At 39.9% G+C, this 18,316-nt stretch overlaps 2 protein-coding genes across 5 annotated transcripts; both read left to right on the top strand.

Annotated features, from left to right (window-relative positions):
• The first annotated feature begins 54 nt into the window (after positions 1 to 54).
• si:dkeyp-51f12.2 (uncharacterized protein LOC100151460 homolog) lies at positions 55 to 4,835 on the top strand. Of its 4 annotated transcripts, XM_053675574.1 has the most exons (4): positions 55 to 103; positions 359 to 488; positions 579 to 1,075; positions 3,249 to 4,835. In XM_053675574.1, the coding sequence occupies exons 3-4, from the start codon at positions 792 to 794 to the stop codon at positions 3,493 to 3,495; spliced, it is 531 nt and encodes a 176-aa protein (XP_053531549.1). In that variant the 5' UTR covers positions 55 to 103; positions 359 to 488; positions 579 to 791; the 3' UTR covers positions 3,496 to 4,835. The 4 variants fall into 4 exon arrangements, with proteins under 4 accessions (XP_053531549.1, XP_047006794.1, XP_047006795.1 ...); XM_047150838.2 differs by having other exon boundaries at positions 359 to 1,075; XM_047150839.2 differs by lacking the exon at positions 55 to 103 and having other exon boundaries at positions 110 to 488; positions 581 to 1,075.
• A 4,178-nt stretch (positions 4,836 to 9,013) lies between these two features.
• On the top strand, positions 9,014 to 18,153 carry si:dkeyp-51f12.3 (uncharacterized protein LOC107988041 homolog). Its single transcript, XM_047150936.2, has 3 exons — positions 9,014 to 9,538; positions 11,383 to 11,848; positions 14,813 to 18,153. Exons 2-3 carry the CDS (start codon positions 11,637 to 11,639, stop codon positions 15,006 to 15,008), a joined length of 408 nt encoding a protein of 135 aa, XP_047006892.1. The 5' UTR covers positions 9,014 to 9,538; positions 11,383 to 11,636; the 3' UTR covers positions 15,009 to 18,153.
• Positions 18,154 to 18,316: the final 163 nt, after the last annotated feature.

Genomic DNA, 18,316 nt, shown 5'->3' on the forward strand with positions numbered 1-18,316 from the left:
CTCCAGTTGTTGCGTGTATACTTTTTTATCCAATAGGAATCCAGGAGAACAATCAGCCCATTGCCTCAGTCCGGCGTGATCATCATAATCATCATCATACTTCGTGAGTTATCATGTATACTAGTTGAACTATGGAGCGCGTGGATAAACGCAAAAGGGACCTAAAATCAAGGCTTTACAAACTATTAAAATGGCAAGAACATGCGACATTCATTCACTAACATGATCTGTTAGTGTGCTTATTTTTTAACTTTATGAAAATCTTCCGAAACAATATGTATTTATTGAAGTGAAATATAACAGATGTGTTTGGTGGTGAGCGCGCGTGCTTGTTCATTCATGAATGAACTTGGTGTAGGTGAAGCGCGTGAGCTGCAGTAAACAGTGGGGTGGGGCGAGTGTACGCTTGGCTCGTGCGTAACGGTGCACGATACGCCCTGAACACCTACATGAGGCGAACAGGGCGCGCGCAGAGGACTGATTGAACGGTATGTTTCAGCCACGGAGATCTTTTCTTTCTGAAACCTGCATGATGGGAATAAATGTGGAATGATGCTTTTTGCTGTGCTTTTTTCGAGAGTACTTTTCAGGGACTCGTCACGAGAACCTCATCCGGTTTCCGACTGTGAGAAGGGAAAAGAGTTGCATTTCCAGTTAGTGAGTCGAGAGATGGAGTTCTGCAACTTTTAAGGAGCTCGCCGCGCGCGAGTGTAAGAGAGAGACAGAGCGCGCGCGAGTGTAAGAAAGAGACAGAGCGCGCGCTCGCGACAGGAGACAGGTTAAGCTCGGCGATGCCTTCTCTGCATCATGGCGCCGTGTTCATTGGGGTCTTCCTCATCGTCACAGGCGGCTCGACCGCCTTCTTGACGTCCAGCCAGAGCAGACTGCAGGCGTTCAGCCTGTGCTGCGTGGTGCTAGGTGCAGTCATGCTCATCCTTGGCCTCTTTTGGGCCATGAACGGAAAGAGCCGCCAGGGCTCCTACACTAATGAATACACGCACGACTACGGGCACGTGCTGTTCAGCCCACCACCCGGGAGCCACTTCCCGGAGTCCCAGTCCGTCATCTTGCACAGGTAAACGTGTGGTCTTCCCCACAAGCATGCATTATGTCCCAAATTTCCAGTCATTTTATGCATGCATTGATGCACTTCCAGTGAATCAGTGAAACAATGAAGTTTTGTGAATTTGAACCATGTGCAAACTGCTCGTGCAGTAAATAGCCTACGCCAAACATTTTAACCACAACACACTGAGTGCTGATAAAGATTATGATTATTCATTAAATGCTATGATAATAATAATAATAATAATAATAATAATAATAGTAGTAGTAGTAGTAGTAGTAGTAGTAATAATAATAATAATAAAACATTTGCCTGAATGCAGAGTAGAAAAAATGTATATGCTTTGCATGCTCTTTGAATGCCGTCATGTCCTAAATTAGCTTTTTAATCCTGTACAATAAAAATCACCTAGGTTAGAAAATTGTTTCTCTAAACCTGAGAAGAAGAAAAAACAGTCCAGTTTTAAACTAGGTAGATATAAATTCAGTGTCTGTATTTAAAGAAAGGAGTCCACAATTTTAGAAGAAGAAGAAGAAGCCTTTATTTGTCTCATATTGTTAATAAGTTGGGGTATTCAGTTATATTACAGCGGAATAAAACGAATTCTTGCATCTCTGTATATTTATTTGTTTGTCTATGAAAGCGCTCCTTTCACTATGTAGCCTGAAATGCTGTTTGGATTGATTTAATCATTGTTAATATATAAGGTGAGGAAAATATCGAATAGTGTGTAAGAGGACACCAGAACAAAATGAGTCAGGCTGAAGCTATTAAGTAATTGGACATGGATGTTTACAGTATGCTGTAATGAGAGAGAGGCGTAATGATGTTAAACGCAATATTGACGTTAAGGATAATGTTGCGTTCCACGTCGTACTGTTCTGTTGATTGATCAAATCAACATATTAATATATTACATCAATCACGTTAGTCAAGTGCTCTAGAAAATGAGACCCCCCCCCACACACACACATACACACACACACACACACACACACACACATATACACGCACACACATATACACGCACATGTCATGGGAGTCATTACAAGCCATTCTTTTTTTTCCCCTTTAAAAGGTTTATAATTCACTCAGTGGAAAAGCTAATTCAACATGAAGTTGAGAATGTACTGAAATGGTTTTTGCACCCCCTAGTGGTAAGCTTCAACCCTGTGGCTGAAAGACTTTTAAGATGTTATTCAGCCTCTGCTTCATTGGTGAAATTTAGCTTAAGATTATATATTCTTTGTCCATTGTATGTTTGTAAATATTTAAATAATTTGATAACTAATTATATAACTCAAATAACTGCTTTATAGATAGATTCATTAGAGCATAAACCTGAGTTAATTATGCTTCAAAAGAAAAAAATTGATTATGAACTCTTTAATTGTGAATTTTTACATATTTGAGTACACTGAGTTCGGAATTTGTTTACACTAATTAATCAGCAGATGCTTTTATCCAAAGCGTCCAATCAGAGCTTACAGCTGGCCTACTGATAAACAGGTCGTTTGATCACTAGTTAACTGAAATCATCCGCAATCCTGAAAATTGTGGTTACTAAATCTCAGGTTGTAGAGGACTTGGGTTACAAGTCGGCACTTTATATTGAAGTTGTTGTAAAAATTCAGAATTTACTTTGATTAGAAGCAAGCATCCTTCTGAATGTTCATGTAAATGTTTAAAAACTTGTTTTATAAAAAGGTATATAAATATACCTTCCCTATAACATGAGGTCACATTGATGTCAGCTACCACTTTGATGTGGGATAACACATACTTTGTCCACCAGTTATAGCTGTTCGATCTGCTGTTCATGCATTCTCATAAAACTACCCTGTATACATAGACAACTACAATTGGTTAGTATCATTCTGATCAGATAAAATGGCATCCTTTTCATCCAAAGTGCAGTGCTTATAATGCTTCTTGCACTCTATCAGCATACAAACTCTCAATCTCCTGAACATTAGTTGTTTTTAACCAGATTTCCAAGACCTGAATTGTAAAGAGGGGAATTTAGAGCTAAATTATTCAAATATCATTCAATAAGATTTGCAGTAAAATGTTTAACTTCAAATTTGGTCTGTTTTTCGTTTTAAGCATCATGAATCCAGGTTCACATTCTGGTGAATTTGATCTAACACATGCGTATATGATTGTGCGTGTGTTGTTTTAGAACGTTGGAAAGGCAGAGACGAGGGCTGTACGGAGACGATTTTGACTACCCTCCCATGGAGCCAACATGTTTCAGCCCAGCTGCTCGAGGGCCACCACCCCACTGGGAGATGGAACCTCCACCTCCGTATGAAGTGGCCATCAAAACGACATGCAGCTCCACGAACATGCGACGCAGTTACTCGGATACACTGTTGCCCACTGAACCGCTCTTCAGTCGCTCCCGCGAGATCAGCTTTGAAGTGTAAAGGTGCATTCACACATACAGAGACTCGCAGCGACAAGGCGACCGGAGATGTTCATTTTCAACGAGAGCTGGCGACATGAGCAACGGCGACCTTTGGCGACCGGGTGTAGGCGTGTCCAGCAACATGGCAAAGTTGAGAAAGGTTTAACTTTATGCAACTTTGGAGAGACTTGGTGTAGCGACTGCCAATGGGAGTGAAGACAGTAGAGTGCATGTGATCTGTAGCCACCCTTGCGTACCAGCAGAAGCAACGCCATTGTGACAGTAGCCAATTAGCTTAGCTTAAGATCTTAGCGGGTTTAAAGCAAAAAAATAAAAGAAATAATAATGAAACACTCACTTTTTGTTGCAAACGAGCAAAATCCCAGTGTAGCTCCTACCTTGGGTGAAGTATCCGGTTTGTCGCTGCTTCGGCGCCGGGAACGAGCAGCACCAAGCCGGACACTTCACCCAGGAAACACAGAGGCCACGGTCGAAGAGCTGCTGTCCGGCTCCCGGTCACCATCGAACATATAGTGAATAACACACCGATGGTGACGCTCACTTACTGAGAAAGGAGCTACACCGGGATTTTGCTCAATTGCAACAAAAAGGGAGTGTGTTTCATTATTATTATTATTTTGCTTTAAATGCGCTAAGGCTATAAGCTAAGCTAAGCTAATTGGAGCTTGCACTTTTGCCGCAGAGAGATGGCAGCAATGGCAAAGAGCACACACTGCTTCTTATTCATCTCGGATGCATATATACCCTGGTGAGTTTTATATAAGATCGCTCTCCCTCCACAATGTTTAATTTTAGCAGCAACAAAACTGGTTTGTTGTCAAAATTGGAATGCTAGTTGCACCACCCACTGATGCTACTACTGCAACCGGTAGTAGGAATGCCTACCTGCGACTTCATAGTACAGTGACTTGCAGCGATAAAATTGCTGTATGTGTGAATGCACCTTAAGGCTTGTGCTGTCAACAAGCCATTAGGTTGCACCCATTTGCTGCAACCACCAACTAGTGCGGATCATGGCTTGCCCAGGGAACCCACACTCCAAGTGTGCTTTATAAACCATTAGTATTGAAGCTACTTAATTTTCATCTCTGATCACAATGAGTTCCATTTTGAATATGGTCAAAAGGGAAATTCTGTAACCTTATAAAATGGTAACGTCCCTAGGACTGTTTAGTGTCTGCTGTTCCCTGCTGTGAAGTGTGTTCTTTTGTAATTATATTCAGAAGGTATAGTTACCACTGATGGAAAAACGCCTGATCTCGCTCAGTATTTTCACGACAGCCACTGTCCTTTCTCCATGCAGCTACTGCATTTTCTCTCCATACATGACACTGACATTACACAAATTACCAACTATATACTACAAAAATGTTCTTCTACCCAGTTACGTATTCCTCACAAGCATGAATCACAATCACTTCTTGACTGGTTTGGCGTGCAGATGAGATTTGGTGACAGTACTGTCTGCTTGTGAATATCACAAAAATCGCAGCTCCTGGACCCATAAATATGTACATAAAGTCACTTGCACAATCCGAGCTCATCGATGCAAGCACCAGCGTATGAGAAGAAAACAGAGAAAAGTTCCGGATAGATATGCAAAGCTACTATTTTCTCCTGCGCACAGTGTTTTGAGAGGGAAAAATCGGTGTCGGCGTCTTCCACAGTAAGCCAGACACGGATGCAGACGGAGTTATAGGAAGTGACACCAGATTAAAACTATTTCTCGACCAAAAGCACATCGACTGTGGCAATAGTGAAATTTAACTGCTGAAATATTTTAATCAATGTACTCCTGCTTGTTGCATTGGACTGACTGCTAACATGAGTGGCAAGACCCATAACGATGTCATCAGGGCGCTTACAAAGAACTGACAGGATGTGTCTTACAGGAAACACTTAAATGCAACAGCAACCCAGAGCATTATTGGTTCATCACTGGTGACCTTTGTGTCCCGTAGAGGAAACTGACAGTCTAAGAAGCATTGATTTGTGATGTAATGCAAGTGTAGAGTGCCTCTCTGATGTGATCGCAAATGACCACATTGCATTAGCAGGTTTAATATTTCCTTGGACTCCTCTTGTTTGTAACATTATAAATCATGGCATTTTCATTGATTGCTTTCTCTGCCTCAACCAAAGTGACATTAAAATTATGTGCCTCCATTAAATACAGTTCAGGGCCTTTAACTATAGGTACTTTGCACTATACGTTATAGAATATGCACGATGTACGTGGCTTACGTGCATGTACCCAAAGATTCTATTACATTTTTGGAACAAAATGTATAGTGTTTTCATTTGTTTTTGAAAATTAACAAATAAAGATATTTAAAAAGGAATTAAGTATTGTAATTTAAAATACACCTTAAAATATGATGTTTTTGATTACTTTATTACACACACCTCCTGATCACATTTACAAATTGCATGTTTTGTACTAATAGACCATCCATCTATCCATTTTCTGTACCACTTATCCTTCAGGGTGACGGGGAACCTGGAGCCTACCCCAGGGAGCAGGAGGCACAAGGTGGAGTACAGTCTAGACAGGGTGCCAATCCATCGCAGGGCACAATCACATACACATTCATACACTACAGATACTTTGGACATGCCAATCAGCCTACTATGTATGTGTTTGGACTGGGGGAGGAAACCCTCGCAGTATGGGGAGAACTTGCAAACTCTGCACACCCAGGGCAGCAGTAGAAATCGAACCCCCAACCCTAAAATCTTCACTCACCATCCACTTTATTAGGAACACCTGTACACTTGCACATTCATGCAGTTATCTAATCAGCCAATCATGTGGCGGCCACAAAATTCAAAAATAAAATTAACGGGCTCAGCAGTTGCTGAAATTCTCAAAACAGCCCGTCGGGCACCAAAAAACAATGTCACAGATAAAATCACAGAGATCACACTTTTTCTCCATTCTGATGTTTGATGTGAACATTACCTGAAGTTTTTGACCTGTATCTGCATGATTTTATGCATTGTGCGTTTGCCACATGATTGGCTGATTAGATAACTGCGTGAATTTGCAGGTGTACAGGTTTTCCTAATAATGTGAATGGGGAATGCATGTTAAACAGTCATAAAAACTGGTACTACGGCACTGTGGGTTATATTTCTGGATTTAAATCCCAGTTTGAAAACTATTATGACTGGCTATTTCTCTGTTAACTTGATATTACATTTGAGGAAACCATCAAGGATGTACTCAATGATTGTTAATTATTACCTTTAAATCAGCCCAAATGAGATAAATGTAAATATTAATTAAGAACCTATTCGTTGTTAATTAAAATTTAGGATTAAGACCAACTCAGCTTTAAAGAAACCAATATATAGGTTCAAAACTGATATGCCGGAGTCCAGGAGTAGGATTTCCCTACTCTAAAACATTTTCTAAGCCTGGTGCATTATATTAATTATCAATTAATTATTCTTTACAAAGTCCTGACCTCAACCCCCTGAAAACCTTCAGGATGAACTGGAACAATGACTGGACACCAGGCTTCCTCACCCAACATCTGTGCCTGATCTCACTAATGCTCTTGTAGTATCTGAATGAAAACAAATCCCCACAGCCATGCCTCAAGAAGAGTGGAGCTTATTATAAGAGTAAAGAGGGAATAAATCTGGAATGAGATTTTCAACAAGCACATATGGGTGTCATGATCAGATGTCCACATACTTTGGCTAATATAGTGTATTATATTTAATGATGTAATGTTTGTTTCTTGGTAAATGAGACCTTTTAGCTGTATTCGTGTTCGATGCATATGAATCGAAGAGGGATTTGGCTGAATGCATGTTGTGATGAGGTAAAATGACATGTCTTGGCCCAAATCTGCAGTAAATCTGTGGTAGTTTTGAAAAATTGTAAGCTCCTGTGAATATTGAGGAGTTTCCTTGATTTTGTGTTCATTTCTGTGATCTCAAAATCGCTAAATCTTGGAGGGATGTACGTAATAGTAAATGAGCCTTTAATCCCAGAGCTTTAATGACGCAAAGAAATTAAATGAAATGGCCTCCCTGCTGACAGAAAAATAGAAACCCTCATAGAGTTTGTAATGGTTTGAATGGTTATAATGGGAATTGTACTGGTTTTAATGGAAACTGTAACAGGCTCTACTGGTAATTTGCTGCCTTCTATTGTTGACATGTTATGTCTAGTGGATACCATTAAGGACAAGTAATGGTAATGGTTTTAACCCTCATCCTACCGACAGGGGTACCTGCAAAAGCCTGAGGTGTACTTTTTGTCATATCTCACAGGTGCTTTATTCTATCATTCCAATTATTCACGACTTCGTCAATCAATTTGTTCCTAATGACTTCATATCATTGTTTTCAGTTTGTTTTAATTAGTGCTTTTTAAAAATACCAATGTTCACTCAATTCTGGGGTAGGGACACTCTGTCAGTCATTTTGAAGGAGACAGACACCAATCCCTTCATCATCTGGATGGGGAGCATGCCAGATTGGAAGTTTTCATAACGTGGACAGTGTTGCTGGATCTACCTGAGACAGCTGGGCCATGCCCTGGTCATGCCACACATAAAGAGGAGTGCTGATACTGCCATGCTCCTATCCCCAATTCGAGCAGCAATAACCATCATGGGAGTGAGGAAAACGCCACCTGCTGCTATGGACATCCAACGATCAGCTGCAAAATCTACTCAAAAAAGGTGTAGCCTTTGCTCCCGAAACACAGACAGGAAGGTAGCATACATGCCAGTATGCCCTGAGCATAGCATGAGCTAAATCATGTGCTATAACTCCCTGTAGCATGTGGTGTTCATAGTTCAATGTAAACACCATTCATTTTACATTATATACAAATTGAAAAATCTACATTTGAATTACATTTATTCAACCTTTATTTGGACAGGGGGTCATACTGAGGCCAATGTCTCTGTCTACTTTTGTATTGATAGACAAAATAAACAACTGTTCAAGTTTGAATGGATTTATTTCAAGTATTTTATATTGGGGACCCAAGTTGGTTTCACCATATAAATATAACACAAATAATGTTTACTTGAAATGACAGAAAACTAAATGATACCAGAATCAAAGGATAGTAAGTAAACTTTTAAGTACTAATGTGGATTGTACCTGGTATAAAAGTTGCAATCTGTATTAAAGTAAAGTATATATTTTCATTTTACACACTATGCAAACGAACTGTATTTTTCCGAAAATAATAATAATGGGTTTTTTTCCCCAAATAACCTTAAGTGCATAACTAAAAATGTTAAGAAGAAATAAGTTAACATTTTGCTATGATGGTTGTTATTTGAGTAGTGTATTCTAATGGTTTCCACTACAGATACCATTACAAACCATCAGCTAACCATTAACCCTCATTCCTTGTCTGTTAAATATGTTGGTAGAATGAGGGTTAATGGTTAGCTGATGGTTTGTAATGGTATCTGTAGTGGAAACCATTAGAAATTCCTCTGATGGTTTCTATTGTTTGTTTGTTTGTTTTCAGCAGGGAAGCTTCTCCTTTCAGCTTTGTCATGTCTGAATGCTCTAAAACCGAAATTAAATCTCCTCCCTAACACAAGTAAACCGGACTAGCCTGGAACAGCAGACAGCGATTTATTTAGTCATGGCCAGAAACGCAGCCCTTCTCTGTTCGAGCTCCTCCGCGGTGTGTTGACGCAGATTAGTCCAGATGGCAGAAGTCAGAAACTGTTCCGCAGAGAGGACATCCGGTGCTTTATAGCAACGCTCACAGGCCTGTCTTAGCGATTTAGAGAAGACAAAGTAGATGCTTCTCGAAGCATGGATGGGACTGTCGTCTTGTTACTGGACGAAAAGAGTATAATCTTGCAGGCTTTGGTCTTCCCCGCTGGATCCTACAGGAAATGAGGGCTCGGCTATGGTGATTCTGCTGCAGCTGCGCGGCTCGTGCTTTGTCGTTTTCATCTCTCGAGAACGACTCTTATAGACGCTAACGACCACATCTGGCTTTTCTTACTTTTTTAAAGGAATATACCGTTTACGTCGACAGTAAAAAGGTAAGCAGCGAGAACATTAGGAGAATAAACTAGTAGTCTAATAGACGCGGGGTAACATTTGCATTCTGCCGCGCGTGAACGTGTGTCTGTTTGTTACACATGAATAATAAGAGTGATGTTTACATCCACATGCACATGACCTAGGCCTCGAAATCATCTCGATACATATAGGTTTCGCTCTCAAAATGATCAATCCTCGTGATGTATTAGATTATAATGTAATATTCACTCATCCTCTCTTTGCCATCCTCTCTTTCACAAAAGCCAAAGGTGTGGCAAGGTCGGATATCAGCTCTCATGTCATGTGACAATAGAAGTCCCCAGAATGGTTTCTGTTCATTGAACAGTCAACAGAAAACTATTTAAAACACAAACGAGATGTCTTTGACTTGTATTCGTACAGGCAACTGAGGCGACACGGTTGTTTTCGTAATGTAAACCAGCAGCACATCATCTTCACACACAGTAACTGTGTACAACTTCAGTCAAACATCTGTATCAGTGCTTTGAGATATAATGACAATAGCGTTAAAGCATGTCTAAGTGTCTAGAATAGTTATTAAACATGGCAGGAAAGTTGCCTTGGCCACTTGTTGAAATGTTCTAGAAACTACAGGGTGTCCCAAAAGTCTCCATTCATAGGGGTCATTAGCACGTTTTAGGAAAACTGTTTTTCAATGTTTTTTCTTCATATATATATATATATATATATATATATATATATATATATATATATATATATATATATATAGGTGAAAGGGGGGTCTACTTTGAAGATGCTAAAATTATTTTTGTTTCTATTGGATTTTTTTTTTTATCACAACATAATTACCATAGTTCCATTTGTGTTACTCCAGAGTTTTGATGACTTTATTATTATTCCACAATGTGGCCGGAAAACATAAAATAAACAATGAGTGTGTCTAAACTTTTGACCGATAGTGTGTGTGGGGGGTGTGTGTGTATATATAGCCTTTAACAAAAGAGGAACGTATTGAAATCATTCTCATGGCTGGATCAGGAAGCTGTCACAAGGTTGTGTAGGACTTTAACAGGAAACATGGCAAGCACATCACACACGACACTGTCGCCAAACGTATTAACAAATTCAAAAAGACTGGAAGTGTTGCAACCGAGAAGTGGACGTCCACCAACATCCACTGACGAGGGCACAACTGACGTGGTGCGCTCGCACATAATCCCCTACTGTATGGACACCTTTGGGACACCCTGTATATTCCTTTCTAAACAAGCAGCTAAAACAAAAGTAGCTAAAGATTGGTTTTCATAGCTACATATGCTATCTATCTGACAATACTGCACAGTTAATATGTGCCCAGCAACCTCTACTGTTTCAGTGCTTTTTAAGCACACTCTGTTCCTTCAAATCACAGTTAAAATATTCAAGAAGTGTTTGACATCATGCCATTTTTGACATAATCATATCATGATGACAAGATCATTTGTCTAGAAAATGGAGATGTGTTGCCACATCATTTATTTTACTTTGATACAGCAGACAACGTGTGGCAGCTGCCGGATATTGCCATTGCCACATGATGCCCTTGCTCGCTTTATGGGTTTAGGCTGGTACATTAGTGGTTCTATCAACAAGTGGCAATCCAGCAAGTGCTGTTGGAACACTTTTTCTTAGTGGGTCAATAAGTCATTATAAAATATGCTAATTCTGAGAAATTGTCTTGCATTTGCATAATTGCATGCCTACAGCCTATTACCAAATCCGTATGAAGTTTTGTGTATGTATAATTTAATTATGGTGTTAATTCTTCATTAGCACACAGATAGCTGTTGTTAAACTGTTTCCTTTTCCCTCACTTCTCTAGGTGGTACTTCAGATTTGATCTCTGGGGACATGAGCTGACTCCAGGCTGGCCTGGCTATTGTGTTGTGGTCTGTGCAAAATACTCCCCCCTTCTACAGACACACTCATACACGTACACACTCATAGCCACACCTGCACATACTGACACCTGGTTTTAGCAGCGTGGCGGGCAGTGAGGCTGAGCGTGATGGCTCAGAGGGGCAGGGCCGTGTGCCTTTGCGCCACAGAGCACTGGTGAGTGTGGGAGTGCTGCTGATGGCCCTCGGTGTTGTCCTCATGATGTTTGCTACAGTGTACACTGTTGCATTTGGAGCTGCCTTTGCTGCACTTGGCTTTGGTGTTCTCATCTGGTCCTTCTGCAGAGTGATGAAGTCCAGCAACCCTAACATGACCATCCCAGGTCACTTCCTGCTGACCTCGCGCACGGGCACCCAGTACACATATGAGCAAGCCATCGCTTTGCAGAGGTAAAGAAGCCCTTATGTCCTTTTTAATGTGGAACCATGAATGACATGAAACCAGGAGTATTCTGTTGCTATTTCTTTATGCCGCTAATACTTGAGATGAAGATTAGCGATTATCTGGAACATCCATTGCTAAACAGTAAACAGAGCCTGAGGGTTAATGAGTAACATTATAGCGAGGTGAGAGAAAGGCAAACAGGGCTCGCAAATGGCAAAGACGCTGACACAATCAAATGAAAAGTGGTTCCAGGTTTGTTCTGTTCGAGTGTCCATGCCATCTAGTTTTTGCACTAGCTTTAGGTAAACAAAAATATAAACGACAAATATGGTAATAAAATAGAGAAGATAGAGAAAACAAGTGGGGGTAAAACTGCAGTGTTCCTCCAGTGGATGACAGACATGATGGTCCAGCCCCCTGTCCTGACGGTGACCCTGTTCTTTAAACCCAGTCTAAAGCACAAAATGCAAGGGGAAGCCATGAACTCAGCACTTATTTCTTCTAGAAACTTTTGAGCCACAGTGCTGGAGCTGAACTGGTCACAGGTTGTGATACACATCAGATACCTCAGTGCATGTGGACAGACCACTGTAGACAAAAATGTAGCTGTTTGAAGTTTATTGTGAACTTTTGCTGTGGCGTTAGGTGCCCTTTTATTCTGTGAGATCGGTAGTTCAAGACAAAGCATGCAGTGGTTGCTTAACAGCTTCCTCTGTCTTAATTTGGTCCACGTCTGAGAGCAAGAAAAAGTAGGCAAGTTGCCAGTCAGATTCTTTTGAGCTGTTGGTATGTCACCAAAGCGGTCTCATACCAGAATGTTCATGAGAGACAATGCTAGGGTTGTTTCTCAGAACTAGGCTGGAGAGGACATGAGTTGCATCTGTTGCCAAATCCCTGTGCTTTCTTGATGGTAATCGCATGATTAGGAAAACAAATGCTAACAGAAACCAGAGTCGGCTGAAAGCAAGTTTCGCAAGGGCTGGAAAGAGTATTTTGCTGACATCATCTAAAATGTTCTAGAGGGTCTCTCCCTTTTTTCCTCCTCTGTCTCTTTTTGGAATTGAAGTAGTTTGTATGAGAGCATAAACACTCCAGCTGATTGTATATTCTCAACACTGGGTCTACTCCACTAAGCCCCGAGCATGAGCAAATAGGCTGCAAATTTTCAAAAAAGAGTCATGCCAGGTTTGGGTTGTTTGAATTTCTGTTTACATTGGGCCTTTGTTGATTCCTTCCCTTACCATATGATAACGCACGTTGATAAGAAGCAGACTAATTTGGATCATTTATTTAAAATACTACAACCCCAATTCTGAAAAAAAGTTGGGACAGTATGGAAAATGCAAAAGAACAAACAAAAAGAGTCATTTGAAAATTCACTTCACCCTGTACTACGTATATTGAAAGCACATTAACACATTATTTAATGTTTTACTTTGTGAATTTGATCTATTTTTGAAAATATACACTTAATTTCAAATCTGACAACTGCAACACACTGCAAAAAAGTTGGGACAGTCGACTGTTTACCCCTGTGTACCATCACCTTTTCTTTTAATAACACTTAGTAAGTGTTTGTGAACTGAAGATACCAGTTGGTTAAGTTTAGCAAGTGGAATTTTCCCCCATTCATCCGCACTCACTGCTTACGCAACCATACGCTTGTAATCCAGGCAGAATGTGGTTTGGCATTGTCCTGCTCTGGATGGCAGCATATGTTGCTCCAAAATGTGTACATATCTTCCTGCATTAATGCTGCCCTCACAGATGTGCAAGTTACTCATGGATAGTGACACCCCCCCATACCATGACAGCCGCTGGATTTTGGACCTGACGCTGATAACAGCTTGGATGGTCCTTTTCCTCTTTGACCCCGAGAACATGACGGCTGTTTTGTCTAAAAACTATGTGAAATGTCGACTCGTCGGACCACAAAACACGATTCCACTGTGCTTCTGTCCATCTCAGATGAGACCGAGCCCAGAGAAGTCGGCGGCGCTTTGCATAGTAAAGCCTTCACTTGCATCTGTGGATGCAGCGGCAAATGGTGTTCACTGTCAAAGGTTTACCAAAGTATTCCCGAGCCCATGTCAGGATATCCATTACAGACTCATGACAGGGATTGGAGATCACGCGTATAAATGTTTACCTTCAAAGGTAAACATGAAATACCTTGTTGTCATACGTTTTTTGTTTAAATACAAGTCAAAGTGTATTTACAAATCACTCCTCTTTGTTTTTATTAGCATTTTCCATACTGTCCCAACTTTTTCAGAATTGGGATTGTAAAAGCATCATGAAGTACAAGAGCAAAACCATGTTGTTGCAAGCTCTGATGAAGTTACTAAGTTTTGTTTGACTGCTAGCCAGCTAAAAGTCTTGATTAATGTTCTGGCTGCAGGTAGACAGGATCTGTTCTTTCTCTGTTTGATTTAAAGATATCTGTGCATCTTCTCTGTTATAAGAGGAAGCCTGAAGATGACAGCTTAATTATATACTGTAAATAATAAAATGTACTTTCATATCACATTGTATACAGTCTCTAAAGTCTTGCCCAGTGATGAAGCTTAACCTAGATTATTGTTGAATTTTACATAAAGAATGCTATTTACATTATCAACTTTTTTATTTATTTATTTTTTAAAATAAAGTTTATGATGGTTTGGTCAGTGTTTTTTTTGAGGGGGAGCTAAAAAACCCTACCTCTAAACACTATTCTATTGATATAGAACTGGAAGACGTTCTCTTGATAGCATTGGCTTGTCTATAGTGACCAAATTAATAAATGGGCAAAATAAAATACATGATTAGCAATTGTCTACTATTGGAAAGTTTATCTAGCAGATACCTGAAGTAAACAAGTAATATAGAGCCAGTGCTTTTAGCTCTGAGGAAGGAAATATCTTGTCTTGTATTGGCTGGCAACTTATCACAGTGGGCAACTATTTATAACTCTTTATCGTTTACAGGAGGCTGGACAGGATCCGCAGAGCTTCAGCAGAAGAGCGGCGCTCAGCCCAGATCTCCCCTCCAATACTCCCCGGTCTCCACAGCCTACCTGGAACGCCACCTCCCTGGGACATGGAGCCTCCACCATCCTATGAGACTGTCATGAAGACCACCACACTCCCACAGCCAGCTATGATTATGACTCAGTCGTTCTGACCACTTGAGAACAATGATAACCAATTAGGTGCTAATGAGAGCTAAGTGCTGAATCCCAGGCTGTATGTTTTCAGTATTTGTTCCAAATCACTCAGGCAGTTTGAAAACCATAAGTGGCCATTATGAGCTCGTCTGATTATATCCAGTAAGTAGCATTGCCTCATCAATGGCTTCATGCTAGTTATATGACTTTTTATTACCTAATAATACCAAGTAACTTGCAACTTTAATCCTATGTGGAAATGTGTCTACGTTTTTACTCCTTAGAAGTGCCCCTGACATAGAAATCCCCAGCAGAGTACATTTTTCTTCAGAGTAAATGCTTTGTTGCCCAAAAAGTTTAGAGCCATTGATAAAACTCTGCTAAAAGTGGGACAGGAGTCAATTTTATGGCTGATAAATAAACTGACTGTTTTTTTTGGGGGGGGTTGTACTTTAAGTACACAATATTCAGGGAGTTCTTTTGGTTTGGTTTCTCCTTCGACGATGGGCAAAAAAAGTTAGGAAACAACTTTTTGCCCATTTCTGTTCTCGACAAAGTGAAAGTGTGTAAAAATAATTTGGGGATATTTGCCGTCTACTGCCTGTTTCCATCCAATTCTCCTTTTATCGATAAAATGGTGTGCGTGATGATGTCATCCTTTAAAAAAAAACAAATTGTCGCATAAGTTTTGGTGTATCGCAAAATAAATCTGCCCTTGAGCCGGTTATATACATCATTTTGTGTAGATCACAAATTGTGTATACCTTTCGCGTCCCGCGTGTCCTCAAATCATGGGAAAATAGAGAGTATTGAGATAATGAAACAAAATTGACCAGCTTACTTTCATTTTAATTTCACAAATAATTGCAGTTGTATGAAATATCAGAGGACGAGGTCAGAATGGAGCAGCTGCTCGTCTGATAGTATGCTGAAGTCCATGGGCATAGCCGGAGTGGCTCATCAGGAGAATCGGGAGAATTCCCAGTGGGCCGCTCATAAATTTGGCTCATAAAATAAGCTTGTGTTACATTATTGTGTGACTGATAAGGAAAGTAATGAATTACACTTCATTTGTATTTAAAGCAGCGCATCAGTTACTTATGCATAAAAAGTGCCGTTTTCTCACGTTACTTGGCTCAACACGTGTTCTCTCTCTCTCTCTCTCTCTCTCTCTCTCTCTCTCTCTCTCTCTCACATACACACACACGCAAATGCGTGTACTCAGGTCGTTACCATGGAGATACCAAAAGTATATTTCTTACTGTAATACTTCATATTTGTTTGAATGCAAACAAACATTTTTTCATAATGTTACATTTGGACTTTTATAACAGAAAACAATACTCAGTATGTCATTTGTTATTTATCTTTATATTCTTGTTGAAACACATCAGTAATAAATATAACGGGATAGTAAGAACTGAACTGCCACTTCATTTATCAGAGTTCTTCCACCCCGAAAAAAAGGGCTGGTCTTGGGCATTAAACTCCCGAGGTGAAAATGGGTCCCACTCCGGCCCCGCCCATGGTGGAGGTAGTGTTGGAGAGCTGCGCCCATCACAGATTAGCACCAATCACTGGTTTTGACCTGAAAGCGGATTGCTCTCGCCCTGCTCAAGCTGGCATCCTGCACCGACACTACAGTGTTGCAGTGGGGAAACCTTCGGGGTTAGTAAAACGACTGTCCATCGATGTGTATGTGTGTGTGCACAGCTAATAAAGAAAAACTAATGCGGCGTTATATCAGGCTGCTAAATGTAGTGGGAGACCAAAAAAATTTCAATGCACTAAAACTTTTTTTTTGAAAAAAAAAAAAAAAAAACCTTGGATGGAAATGTGGCTATAGATTTCCAGCTATTTTACAACAGGAGAAAAATATTTTGTCCGTATCTCTTTATAATGATCGAGACAAATAGTTTAAGTATGTCTTTTAAAAAAAAAAAATTGAATGTAGTAGTGGATAAAGTGGGAAAGTAGTACTCCTCAGGAAAAAAAAACAGATTTGGCCCTCTGGGGGAAGGCATTTATAGAATCCTAGAGCAAAGAGTTTCCTTCTGAGAAAAACTCTTAACTATCCAAAGAATACTTTACAGAAACATTTTCTTTTCCTAAAAGTGAATGGCAGCGAAAAGGCTGTAGATGTGCTTGTAGAACCACATGCATAGTCATAGCTGTCCTTTAATGACAGATTTAACATAATTCACTTTGGCCGAATAGTTTCTTTTTATAGTTGCTTTCTGAGAGGGAAGAGAGGAAGTTCTTCTTTTGAGACAACATCAGGAAATGACCCTGACAGTCCCTGAGCTGAGTTTGAAAAATCATGTTTCAGATCCAGAGTAATGCCTGGTGGGGAATTTGCATTTCTACATTATAAAGGAGCAATATGCACATTACAGCATGGGAAACAATGATAATGAAAGAATAGTATAATATCCCAGATAGTTATTGACAGTGCCAAGAACAGTGCTGTTATGTTGCTATTAGGAATGTGTGTGACAGATTACTTCACCCCATCTTCCTGACCCTTTACAGACAGTTTCAGATCATTGTAGATACTTTCATGACAATCCTGCAGTATTAATACCACTACAACACTACGGTGCAAATGAAAGGGAATAGATTTTTGGCTAAGCTGATAGACAGATTAGATTGTAACAAAGTTTGTGTGTTTATAATTCGTGTGTGTGTGTGTGTGTGTGTGTGTGTGTTGCTTTACTGGTCTTGCTTTGCTAGCTGAAAGCATCTTCTATTATAACTGTGGATTTATCCTGACAGTGGCATTTTTTTTTTTTTTTAAATTCTTGGTAGTGCCTTGGACCACTGATCAGTTTAATGGCTCATAAACTTTAACGTCTTGGACCAGCATGTGTTATTTAAGAGGAGGACATTCTTGATTTTCATTTTGCCACAAGTTTATGTAGTGACATGTTGTAAAAGAAATGCACTGCCCTGACTGAATGTAAAACACTTCTCTTTCCCAATACTTCCCTTCTCATGTACACTACTTAATACACAAGCATATGTGCCACAGGCATTTTAAATCAAATATACTTATTATATATATATGTTTGAGTTGTGTATTTGCTTAACTTTTGTATAAACCTTTTTCATTTCACTCTTTGATATTTTGATGTTTAATGTCAAATAAAAGAATTAAATCAATTTACTGCTCACTATACATCACTTCAGTGCTGAAAAGCTGTTGAGATTTGATGATGTCTGTGTGGAGCAATAAGATAGCAAGCATCGCTGTTGAGCTGAGTGGCCTAATATTAAACCTGTATGTAATTCCACAACAGATAGTTAACGAGGTTAAACCAGATTG

Source organism: Ictalurus punctatus, chromosome 25 (assembly GCF_001660625.3).
Source record: "Ictalurus punctatus breed USDA103 chromosome 25, Coco_2.0, whole genome shotgun sequence".
Lineage (NCBI taxonomy): Eukaryota > Metazoa > Chordata > Actinopteri > Siluriformes > Ictaluridae > Ictalurus > Ictalurus punctatus.